Source organism: Watersipora subatra, chromosome 5 (genome assembly GCF_963576615.1).
Source record: "Watersipora subatra chromosome 5, tzWatSuba1.1, whole genome shotgun sequence".
NCBI classification, from domain to species: domain Eukaryota; kingdom Metazoa; phylum Bryozoa; class Gymnolaemata; order Cheilostomatida; family Watersiporidae; genus Watersipora; species Watersipora subatra.
Genome location: NC_088712.1, coordinates 63,951,513 through 63,964,500, shown reverse-complemented (window position 1 = coordinate 63,964,500; position 12,988 = coordinate 63,951,513). Strand labels below are relative to the sequence as shown.

General features: G+C 35.1%; 1 protein-coding gene across 3 annotated transcripts in view; it reads right to left on the bottom strand.

Moving 5' to 3' along the window:
• Positions 1–425: 425 nt before the first annotated feature.
• The window catches only part of LOC137396209 (uncharacterized), a 38,037-nt gene continuing 25,474 nt past the window's right edge, over positions 426–12,988 (bottom strand). For 2 of the 3 annotated variants that reach the window (XM_068082383.1, XM_068082384.1), the window contains exons 6-10: positions 7,530–7,662; positions 5,382–5,481; positions 3,154–3,174; positions 1,699–1,768; positions 426–580 (exon numbers count right to left, since the gene is read on the bottom strand). In XM_068082383.1, the coding sequence (XP_067938484.1) occupies positions 426–580; positions 1,699–1,768; positions 3,154–3,174; positions 5,382–5,481; positions 7,530–7,662 (479 nt within the window). The remainder of the gene's footprint in view (positions 581–1,698; positions 1,769–3,153; positions 3,175–5,381; positions 5,482–7,529; positions 7,663–12,988) is intronic. The other variant, XM_068082385.1, reaches the window with a different exon arrangement.

The window sequence follows — 12,988 nt, the reverse complement described above, 5'->3', positions numbered from 1 at the left end:
AACAGAATTCTTTTATTTTACTTACATATACGTTTATTATCCCTCCTGTATCATTTTTAGCGTTTATAGAAACTTATACTGTTGTGAATGTTTTGTATCAAATATGAAACAAAAATTAAATATCAACGGCATTAAAACTAATAAAATAACAAATAACAACTTTTAAATTCTTTCAATAAAACAGTTATTAATAAGGATAAAACAAATAACTTTGCTTGAAACTATTCAGTTAGAAATACATCAACTAGAAATATGGAAAAAACTATAAATACAGAAGTGCAGTGGAAAGAAACACCTAGATGTATTTAATAGCAAGGAAGCCTGTGAGTGTCACTAATCAGTTCCTACTGAAAACATGAAATAAATGAATTAGTGTCAAGTGCAGTGTTCTTGAAAGTAATTAAGAAGCTGAAGACACCATTTGTCTACAGCTGTGGCACCATCTGAAAGACGTCGTCATTGTCACTGACCTCGGAACAGAAATTCTCAACTGCAGCTGCCGCCATCATCACCTCCTCTCCAGCCATCATCGATTCCTCATCTCCAGCCATCATCGCTTCCTCTCTAGCAGTCATATCCCCTACACGACAATGTTGAGGATATCTCAAGCGATCGAATCTGGTAATGCAACCGTGCAAAACAACACTGGCTCTATCAAGCGGACAAGAAGATAAAGGATTCAACAAAGATGGAAGCGAGGCAAAAATTAGGCATGAGCGATGCATTAGGTTGAAGAGCATGATTCCAAGGAGGTGCCAATAGCAAATGGCTTATAGATCGGACATGCTACTTTTTAGAAAAAATTGGCAAAGTGTAGTATGAAAAACCATGTGAATGGAACTATAGAGTTACCGCTGAACATTAAAGACATGAACACTCAGCAGGTGATGGTATTAGAATACAGTCATACCTCGACATACGAGTGTCCCAATATATGCGAAAATCAAGAGACGAGCAGAGTTTTGAGCAAGTTTTTTCTTTGACATATGAGTAATCTTTGAGATACTCAAAGACGGTTCTCAATATCCAAGTATGCATTCCAGAGGTTATTTTTGAGAGCAACATCGCTCGGTATTTCCCCCCCCCCCCCCGAATCAGTTTGAAAAAAGGTTTTAAAAGGTTGGCTAAATGTTATAATGAACGCGAGGCAAAAAGCGCCACCCTGAAAATCGATAATAAAAAATCAAGAAGACAAAAATAGAATAAGTTTTAATAGAAGATTCAAACAGCTTTATGTTTTCTATGTTTCTATGCTTCTAAATTTCTGTTACATGGCGTCACAAAAGTTTAGTGTACCGAACGCATTGCTGTCATGTCTCTCTCAGACCGCTGTTACTCACAACGTCTGTCTCAAAGGTAACAACTTACAGTAGTGTACATAGCAATCTTACATTTTATTGTAGATTTCAGGAACTTAAATTATTTGTTACTGGTATTTGTTACTTAGTTAGCGCAGGTACTGAATTACAATAACTAAAAGTATGTTTCTCCCACCGCAATATCCTGTTTTATATATTTTTCTTAGTATCAGAACGGATTAATTTGTATTTAGTTATTTAATATGAGAAATAATGCCTTGAGAAACGAGTAAATTGACATATAAGCTCAGTCACAGAACGCATTAGGCTCGCGTGTCGAGGTATGACTAGTTAGGTATAATACTGGTAAAATACAGTAACTGATAAATAGGAAGCTTACTCAGAAAGTTGTCGAGACATAAAGGATTAATTGTGTCTGGTAACCGGCCAGAATCCTCAGATATGTGTTCCTATAACGAGATGCAGCAATTTGGGTAAAAGGATGAGTACTTTAAGAAATCTATGCACAAGAGAAATGTGGTAAGGTATGCATGAGGCATAGGGGGAATATGGTAGGGTATACATGAGGTGTAGGGGGAATATGGTAGGGTATACATGAGGTGTAGAAAAATGTGGTAGGGTACACATGAGGTGTAGAGAATGTGGTAGGGTACACATAAGGCATAGGGGGAATATGGTAGGGTACACATGAGGCGTAGGGGCAATATGGTAGGGTACACATGAGGTGTAGGGGAAATATGGTAGGGTAACATGAGGTGTAGGGAGAATATGGTAGGGTACACATGAGGTGTAGAGAATGTGGTAGGGTACACATAAGGCATAAGGGGAATATGGTAGGGTACACATGAGGCGTAGGGGGAATATGGTGGGGTACACATGAGGTGTAGGGGAAATATGGTAGGGTATACATGAGGTGTAGGGGGAATATGGTAGGGTACACATGAGGTGTAGGGGGAATATGGTAGGGTACACATGAGGTGTAGGGGGAATATGGTAGGGTAACATGAGGTGTAGGGAAAATATGATAGGGTACACATGAAGCATAGCGAGAATGCAGTAGGGTACACATGAGAAGTTTGGATTTCAATTGGCTACTTCTTATAATTTCCAAAAAAAATAATGTAGTAGTTGTTCTAATTTGGGAACATTCCGTTTACGATAACTGATTCGGGTAGCTAGTTGACAGTAAATAGGCACATGGATAGCGATGCATCAGCAACAACCGTAGCCTGAGATCTTTATGCAGTTGATTGGTGGTAGAGTGTTAGTCTACCAAGCTGAATGTCGTGAATTTGAATTTTATTGAGAACAATTTTTTTCCTAATTTCTAATTGTGGTTTCAGACAGATGAATGGACACGGCTCTTGACATAGTAAAGATTTCAATGTTGTAAAGTTACAATAACCTTATAACTATTTGGTCTATGCTAAAAATCCTTTATTAGATTCATTCACTGACAGGTTATTGATAGAATAATTACCATGTTAGCCATAGAAGACAACTCCAAGATTATAGATTAAATGAATGCCTATTTTTATCACATACATTTTTGTCATTTTATTAAAAGTACCTTTTAAGGTATGCTTAGGGAATCTGGAAGTGCCTGAAGATCTAGTAAAATATAAAATTGACTAGAAGCTGCAAGCTTGTATGCAAAAAGACATTATTTGCAGGTCAGAATAAAAAGGCAGTTTCGGCATACTTCTACATGCAGGCAAATGTTCAACAAGAAAAAAGGAATTTTCAAAGGGTTGTCATTGAGACTGGGAAATGGCTGTTCGTATACCCTATTAGGTGATGCAAGATGCATGAAAATTTAAAAATTTCATCATACATCATGAAAGTGCATCAAAACCTGTAACAAAAATAAATGCCTGTATTAAATCATAACTAATATGCATATTTAACCAAAATCAAACTGGTAATAACTATCAAAAAGTAAATCATAAACAAACGAATTAAAAACATTCTATCAAAATCACCTTTTTATTTTTTCAGTTCTTTCTCATGTTCCGTAATAGTTTTGATTTGGTACTTTTATAAAACAAGTGATCCAAGAATATTTGCTTTAGTCACCTTTTTATAAACATCGAGGCAGTCAGTGTCAGCCTGATGAGTGAGCTCTTTTTCTATAAACTTTTTAAATTTCATAAACTTTTTTAAAATTCTATTTTATTATTAAAATAATGGCTATCTCCTCATCATCTGTAATGAACTGCTCTAGACTGCCATGTTTTGCATTATTTGATCGACAACATTACACAGTTTTTGAAAATGCATTAAAGGCAGACTGGCCAAATAATCCCAAACCAAGTTTATTCGGTGATTCACTAAAGTTTTGTGAGACCGACATTTTTGTGATGTTTGCAGCCAATGAGAAACAAGATTAATGATTATTTGAATTATTTTGTGTATGTAATATGTCGAAAGTTCTTTCCCAAAAAGTAATGGTATTTTTTTGAAAAGCCATTTTTTAACCTCAGATTCCCACGTAGAGTCTTCTCTAAGTAAAAGTACAGTGGTATATGGGTACCAAACAGCATACGTATTATAAAAATTATTTTTATCTATGCAATTGAACCAGTTGGCAATTCGGCGGGAACTAAAAACTATAACAAAAATAAATGTTAAAGTACTGCTGATGGGCTACCTGTTGCTCTAAATAGTTTTGTTTTATACTGAAACTAGGTGAATGCCCGGGGTGTTCAAGTAATAAGTCTTTGCACAAAAAAATTTATTTTTATTCAACATATAACAACAGTTACCATTCTAACTTTAAACTTCATATAGTGAGAAAAGTGTTTTGTGCAGTTTAAATAAAGTAAGAGAAAAAATAAACCGACTGCAAAGGTTTTTAATATTTGTCAAACAACTGTAACTTTCAAACTTCGTACCATGAGGAAAATGTTTCGTGCAGGTCAAGTAAATTAAGAACCAAAATAAAACAACTATAAAAGGGTTTAAATGTAAATGTGAAATGATTAGCAAGTAATAGCTAAATTAACTCTGTTTTGCGACGATTACAATAAAAGATGATTTGGCAATGATACAATTAATACGAACTGAGAAAACAAAATGAAAATCCTGAACATGTTAAATTAATAGTAACAATTTGTGCATAGAAGTGTGTGTGTATAAAAAGAGGTTACTGTTCCAGAAGAAGCTATCCATCAAAACTTTGAATACAACAATACTGGTACCTCTCGATACTGGTACAAATGTAAAAATGAGATATCGGACCATCTTTGTCTAGTACTTTGTCTGACCGAACGGAGAGAGAATGTAGGGGCTATTCCTACTTGGGATAACACAATTGTCCGCGTGACAAGTACTGAACCTTTCAAAAAACTGAAAATAGAAGTTCCCGAAAACACAAAAAAGCATATTGTTTCATAGAATTAATAGAGTTTCAATTAATACATCATTTAGAGGATGCAATCGAGAAAAGGGTATACAGTGTGTGATAAGAGCGATGGAATCATAAGGACAGGATTGCTTGGTGGCTGAAAGCAAGGTTTGCAACTTGCAATGGCGATATATGCGAGTTCAAATCCAGCAGAATGCAAGCTTTTAATTCCAAGATTTAATAGCTATAATTGGACATAACGAAGTACAGACACACAAACAGGTCTCAATTATGGTAGCATCTACAAACAAGTCTCAGTTATGGTAGCATCTACAAACAAGCCTCAGTTATGGTAGCATCTACAAACAAGTCTCAGTTATGGTAGCATATACAGACAGGTCTCAGTTATGGTAGCATCTACAAACAAGTCTCAGTTATGGTAGCATCTACAAACAAGTCTCAGTTATGGTAGCATCTACAAACAAGTCTCAGTTATGGTAGCATATACAGACAGGTCTCAGTTATGGTAGCATCTACAAACAGGTGTCAGTTATGGTAGCATCTACAGACTGGTCTCAGTTATGGTAGCATCTGCAGATGAGTCTCAGTTATGGTAGCATCTGCAGACAGGTCTCAGTTATGGTAGCATCTACAGACAGATCTTAGTTATGGTAGCATCTACAGAGAAGTCTCAGTTATGCAAAAGAAGGCTGCACCTGCTTGCGATCACAGCAATAAAACTGTGATTCTATTGGCCTCTGCATTATATGCGATCCTTGAGCATACTCCTCCCTCATCAGATATCCATTCCTGGTACTGTGGATGAATACCAAAATGGTTTATATATGAATAAATATATCAATGAAAATTTAACTAGCTTGTAGATTCTTTCTCGCTTGACTATATATGTAGGTGAGGAGTAAACTTATCTAATCATGGTTAGAACTATAAGGTACGTTACAACAATATTGCGACCTTCAACCTTCCAATTGTCTCTTTCAGCAAAGTTTTCATTCATGCACAATAAAGAAAGCTTAGTTAATTAGACAATTCTGGGAATGAAGAACTCCAGTTTCATTACCAGATTTGTAAACCTTATCAAAGATAATAAATGTTTTTTAAATACAGGCAAACTCGGATAACTCAAACTTCACGGGACCGAATGAAAGTGTTCGAGTTATCAGAGCGTTCAAGTTATCGGAGCACTGCCACAAGTTCATGTATTTATTAGCAGATAAATGTACATATACAAACTATATATAAATCAAATGCACAGATGGCTTGTTGCAAATTAAAAGGCTTCTACTGTAAAGTTTAAAAAAATTTCATCAGAAAGTATAGAGACTTTTCTATCACTTGAGATTGGTTTGTCGTTTTAGGTGATGTGATTACCAGTACGTTTTCAGATTAAAATTGGCAAAACTTGATCACTGTTGAAATGCTGAGAAGAAAAGACATCTTTTTCTTTTGAGTGGTTTAACCAAGATCAAATTTGCCGATTTTTCTTGATGTTTATTCGAAGGTTAGCTTATTTTTTCTTGCTTTCGGAGTGCCATCGCTAAGCGGATGTTTGGTAAAATTTGATTTTTTGCAAATCTTTAAAAAAGTCGTTAACAAAAAGTTTTTGCCGAAGAGGGTAATAACGACGTCTAAGAACTACTAAAAGTTGAGGTTTATCTCTATGGCTTGAAATAAAGTGATATTCTAAAGCGATAGCAACCGTTGCAGTAGCCCTTGGGCAAAAAACTGTTCGAGTTAACCAAGTTTAGGTCTAGTTATCTAAAGCAATTTATCATTGCGTGGGAACGGACCAAACAAATCCATTCGAGTTAACCATGTGTTCGAGCTATGAGAGGGAGAGTTATCTGAGTTTGACTGTACAGTAGAACCTTGGTTCTCAAACGTTTCGGTTCTCAACCAATTCGGTTTTCGACCGAAAAATTTGAGATTTATTTGTCTCGGATTTTGACCATAAATTCGGTTCTCGACCAAACCGGAGCGTGCGCATTTGAATTAAACGTTCGGAACAGCTCAGAAAACAGCATGTTTATACGTTTAACGACGCTGTTATGATCCACTTTTGGAAGGTTCTCAAACCAAAGGCAAAGTTTCGCGTCATAAATTCTTTACAAAAAGGAGCCATCTGCGAGGATATCGCCTCTACCGAAGAGATTTTCAAGGGCATAACTCCTCAAGTCGAGTTACCCTAAATTGTTTTGGAGGATTCTTCTTCAAAGATGTAAAGTAAACGTGCCATTGATGTTTCTATTTTCTTTTTCACACAATTTTTGATGTAATTGATCTGTTGCAATTTTTTTGCTGTTTCATTATCAATTTTTGGTATTGTATCTTAACCTTTAATGTTTTCGATGCTTTAAGAGCAAAGCATACGAAATTTTTACTTTTTGTTTTCCTTATTCATCATCATAGATAGAAAACCTTTTATTAAAATTAAACATGATCTATATCTACCCGTTTTTGTATACAGTACAGTTTATGGTGTAAAATGTTAAAAAATACTTTACCGATGTTGTTAAATTGACTTGGAACGGATAAATATTTACATACATTAATTCTAATGGGAAAGCTTGTTTCGGATCTCGAACAACTCGGTTTTCGAACAACTTTCTAGAACGGATTGTGTTCGAGAACCGAGGTTCCACTGTATTGCCATTGCTCTACACAGAATGGCAACAAAACTTGCAAGATACATGCGTTTACTGATTATAATGTCAATATATGAAGTTCTACTTTTGGCGAGCAGCGTAATTAGTTACTAGAAGAATAGAGGAGTGCTGCTTGTATAATGAGCAATCAGTTAAATAGGATAAATAGAAAAATAATGACATTACTGATAGACTTACTGCATAGGCGCTTCCTGGATGACTTGAGGAGTTTTGATGGTCTCAAAGCCCATCATATGGAGGTAACCGTTCAGAAGCTCTACGGGTTGAAACCTCTCAATATTTAGGTTCTGAACATTGACACAAGCATCAGCTAAAAACACATGGCTAGAAACATATCACCTGCTGACACATGGCTAGAAACCCATATCACCTGCTGACACATGGCTAGAAACATATCACCTGCTGACACATGGCTAGAAACATATCACCTGCTGACACATGGCTAAAAATATATCACCTGCTGACACATGGCTAGAAACATATCACCTGCTGACACATGGCTAGAAACATATCACCTGCTGACACATGGCTAGAAATATATCACCTGCTGACACATGGCTAGAAACATATCACCTGCTGACACATGGCTAGAAAAATATTACCTGCTGACACATGGCTAGAAACATATCACCTGCTAACACATGTCTAGAAACATATTGCCTGCTCTGCTGAAGATCCTCAAATAGTACGATGTTCTACTAACGGTTTCGAGCATTTCCATGACAAAGGTTTAAGTGAATGCATCGTGATTATGCCACAAATTGACAAAAATGTTATGCATACAAGAACACAAACTTAATAAGTTTGCTTGTTGCCATCAGAAAGCAGTATTGGCAATATGGCTGTAATACTAGTAGCCATAGTTGGTGTCTGAGTGACTAATTAAAAAACTATTAATATCTCAAAATAATGGATCACTAGATCATAGATAACAATATAGCAAAAACGTGACAAAATTGAGGTTACTATCTGTTAGTTTCTGATTAGTATCATTCTTTTGGTGCAGAAATTCAGTCCCAGAAAGTAGGTAAAGAAATTCAGAAAGTGAAATTCAGAAAATTGAATTTAGAAAGTGTAGGTGAATTCCCTTGGAATCCAATGTTACAGCGATCTTTAAGAAAAGGTGTACCAAACTGAGTGTGAGAATTAGTTTTCTTTTCTTATTTAACAAAAACTTTACAGTACATGTAACAATGTTGTCAACTAATGAGGTTTAGAAAATACCATGAAGATGAACATTTTAATAGGTTTCAATGGAAAGTACTTATATTTTTCTATTATTTGTGATTGCTTTTTCTTTGAAGTGATCTAGCTGCCAGGACGTTTCAAGATTAAAATTGACAAAACTGAATCGGGGTCAAGCGAAAGTGCAATTAAACGTATATACCATAAAACATCTAATTGAGCACCACCTTTATTTGAACGCCGCTTCTATTTGACCGCCACTATAATAGAAGAAGGGTTGAAAAATAGAGCACCACCCTTTAACCCATTCAGGCCTGTTCCCGGTTATTACGGGAAGAGTTGTGTTCTCCTAGGGCCTGATCTCAGATTCTCCGGATTAAATTTTGATTCACTCTATTGCTTAGCTGTTTAGTTACATCGGTTTTATCTATTCACCAAACGAAGTTTAAGAGCCTGGGCATCATTTTGATACCAAATATGTGATTGTACAATAGATTTTTAAATAACAAATTACGTGATAGATATTAACTGTTCTGAAAATTTGTTGATCGCCGTTTTGGAAAAAGTTTATTAGGACGATGGCAAACTTCTTAAGTGAATCAGATGTGGTAATCAGCTCAGAGGATGAACATAGCAACAAAATTAATGTTCAAGAAAAAATTGAGAACTTATTCATGGAAGAAGGTAAGTTTTATGTGACTATATATAGAATTTTACCGTAAAAAACGATAAAAAGCCAAAACTTTTGTTGTGAATTTCGAACAAACTATACTCTAACAGTGTAAGATATGAATTTTTTTATGATACACATGATTATAACATTTTCAATCAAATAAAATTTAGATTTTTATCGATTTTTAGAACTCATCACTTGATTATCCTATAATAAATAATAATTTTATGATTTTCTTGTAGAACTACAAGAACTACCAAAGCCAAGAAAATACTGCATCAATCAATTTATAATGGGAGCAAATGTGCATGGGTAGTTGGCATCAAATAACTCTCAATGTCTCGTCATTTTTTATGAATACATTTTTATATATACAGTCAAACATGGATAACTCGAACTTCAAGGGACCGAGCAAAAGTGTTCGAATTATCAGAGCGTTCAAGTTATCAGAGCACTGTCACAAGTCCATATATTTACTTATTTATTAGTAGATACATGTACATATACAAACTATAATATAAATCAAAAGCACAAATGGCTTGTTTCAAATTAAATGCTTCTAATGTAAAGTTTAAAACGTTTTCATGAAAAAGTATAGAGATTTTTCTATCACTTGAGATTGGTTTGTTGTTTGAGGTGATGTTATTGCCAGGACGTTTTTCAGATTGACATTGGCAAAACTTGATCGTTGTTGAAATGCTCAAAAGAAAAGACATTTTTTTCTTTTGGGGTTTTACCCACGATCAATTTTGCCGTTTTTTCTTGAAGTTTATGCAGATTACCTTACTTTACCTGGGATTCGTTAAGAGCAACACTCCGAGGCAGTTCAATTAGAAGTTTTACGAGGTTTTACGGTACATTCTATATCACTCACGCTTTTTTAATAGATACTTATTGAATGTACACACGTATTCTGTGTTTAGGTCAAACGATGAATAGTTTTTGTAGCTCAGACAACGTATACGTTTAATTACAACATTTTTTAAGACGTTTTAAACATTCAACATTCCGACGTTGATTCAACACGGAATCAACGTCGGAAAACTATTCATCACGGGCTAGCCGGGTCACGCACTCAAGGATTTTCGCCACGCACATACAAAACAACATGCGATTTTTGTTTTGTATGTGCGTGGCGAAAATCCTTGCGCGCGTGACCCGGCTAGCCCGTGCTATTCATCGTATCGCAGTATAAATCAAATTTCACCAAACTTTTAGAAAAGTTGACAAAAATATTTTGCCGATGGTGGTAATAACGACGCTTATGAATTACGAAAAGATGAAGTTTACCTCTATGGCTTTGAATAAAGTGATTTTCTAAAGCGATAACAACCGTTTCGGTAGCCGTTGGGCAAAAAAACAGTTCGAATTAACAGTGTTGAGTTCGAGTTATCTATAGCAATTTATCATTATGTGGGAACGGACCAAAGGAAATGTTCGAATTAACCATGTGTTCGAGCTATCCGTGGACGAGTTATCCATGTTTGACTGTATATATATATTTTTATACATATACATGTAAAAAATGTTCCTTTTTCATGCATCTTCATTTTTACTGCATTTTTTACAGTTTATTTTACTTTATTTTTACATGTATTTTTCTTGCTGGTGATTGTCTGTTAGCTGGTAACTTATTATCTTGTTTTATGCATAATATATCCATAATAACCTCTGCAATGCATTTCAATACAGTAATACTTCAACTTACGAGTGCTCCAACGTACGAGAAACTTGAGATACGAGCCAGCTCTCAAGCAAGTTTTAGCACTAACATACGAGCCATGTTTGAGATACGAGCACTTGAGTCAGTTGCCAAGTATGCCAGAGGTGTTTTATTAGAACAGCACCACTCTGTATTTTTCAACTGCTCAAGTTATACTGTTGTACCGTGTTTTTTGTGCACGATTTTTTGTGCAGAATTATGTGAATTAAAAGTACTGTGCGTAGACCGAAAGTTTGCCAGTAAAATGAAAGATAATACAAAGAAAAAGCAAATGATAACAGTCGATATTAAACGGAAAAGTATTGAAAAATATGCGAAATGTGTATGCGTGATTCAGATAGCTCGGCAATATGACAGAAATACATTCATAATTATCAAACAGAAGGATTATATTCAGGCATTTAGTTCGCAAAAGGACTAACCATAGTTTCTAAACGGTGCAGCGATCTTCACGACCGCTGATGGCATTGGACAAACAATTGGCCGGTGACAACGTAACTGAAACGATGCTATGTGAAAAGGCCGGCGCTATCTATCCAAACTGTTTAATATACATTCGGACAAGTTGGCTAGTGGTCGTGCGTTAACCATTTGTGACGACACCTGTGTTCGTCCTAATCGCAACATGTTGCAAGGGCGACAAGGGCAAACGTCCTTAGATAGGTTTATCTTAAAACGGCCGGCTAGTCGTGAAAGCGAAAAAAAGGAAAAATTTCTCGCTAACCAGCGAGAAATTTCAAACTATGAACGCCGAAGAAGTTTTAATTACGTTTAGTTGAAAATGAAAGTTTGCTTTTAGGTTTGCTTCCAAGTTTGTCTTTTAACACTTTGATAAAACTAAATTTATCAAAGTCAACTGTTGTAACGAAGGATAACTTATATCTCCCTCCCTGGCGAATGCGAGTGTTAACTGCTATTGTATGTATTTAATTTTACATTTTAATTAATCACATTTCCTTGCATTATTTTTTATTTGTTGCTTTTTGAAAGCATGTAGTACGTAAGGACAATAGCCAACATGTTCTTTCTGTTACAACATCTTGTTTTGAGTGTTTTATTTGCTTTTTTTAGAGTATGGAAACCAATCAATATATATTCAATTGTTCTATATATAAATGAATTGCACCAACATGCGAGTAAATTGACATACGAGCTCAGTCTCGGAACGCATTAAGCTCGTAAGTTGAAGTATGACTGTATAAATTACCAAGCTGTTCGATTATGTAATTGATAAAACTGTCAGCGACGTAGTGTTAGTTAGGAGCTTGTAACACCTGTTCTATTACTTGGAATTGAGAAATATTTTTTTTGATTTGCTGCTGATAAAGCTCCCTATCAATCTAACATGATCCAACAATGTCACTACCAAAAAACTGCTTGATAGCTGCTTTGAAACATAAAAATTCACTTTGATCAAAAATATTTTTCGTGGATGTATTAGAAATTGTAGTTAGTAGAATTTGTAAAGCTACAGAGATATTTATATCAAATTGTTGCCTGGAATGTTTCAGTTAAGCTGCAAAAAACAAATCAAGATTATTATGAAAAGTACTGTAGTTATACTCAATTTCGTGTAGCTCCATTTTAATTATAAGGCTACTGAAACATTAATTAGGCTTGGGGGGACAGTCAACCGATAACTAATTAGTACTGAATGGGTTAATTGAACACCACCTACATTTGACTGCCACTTAATCTTCACGAACCCATAATAGCAAGTAATCAGTAAAAAAGTGTCCACAAAATCGTACTAATAATGACTAGGTTATATCAATAATTTATTCTTTCGTTGTTTTTGTTCGTATCGAAGTATTGTAAGCTTTCCAACTCCAAAGACATTCGGTTTTTCCATTAAAACTTTGAAAGCAACATTATAGAAATAATAAATAACTGTATCAGACTAATTGTATCAGGCTGTTCCTTGTTTAACATAGTCTAAATATTTTGACATATGTGAAAAACGGTTCACATTTACGATGGTATATGAATAAAAACACCAGTTTTTATTTGACCAGTTTTAGGCTAAACATTGAGCTTAGCCCCATAGGGCTAAAT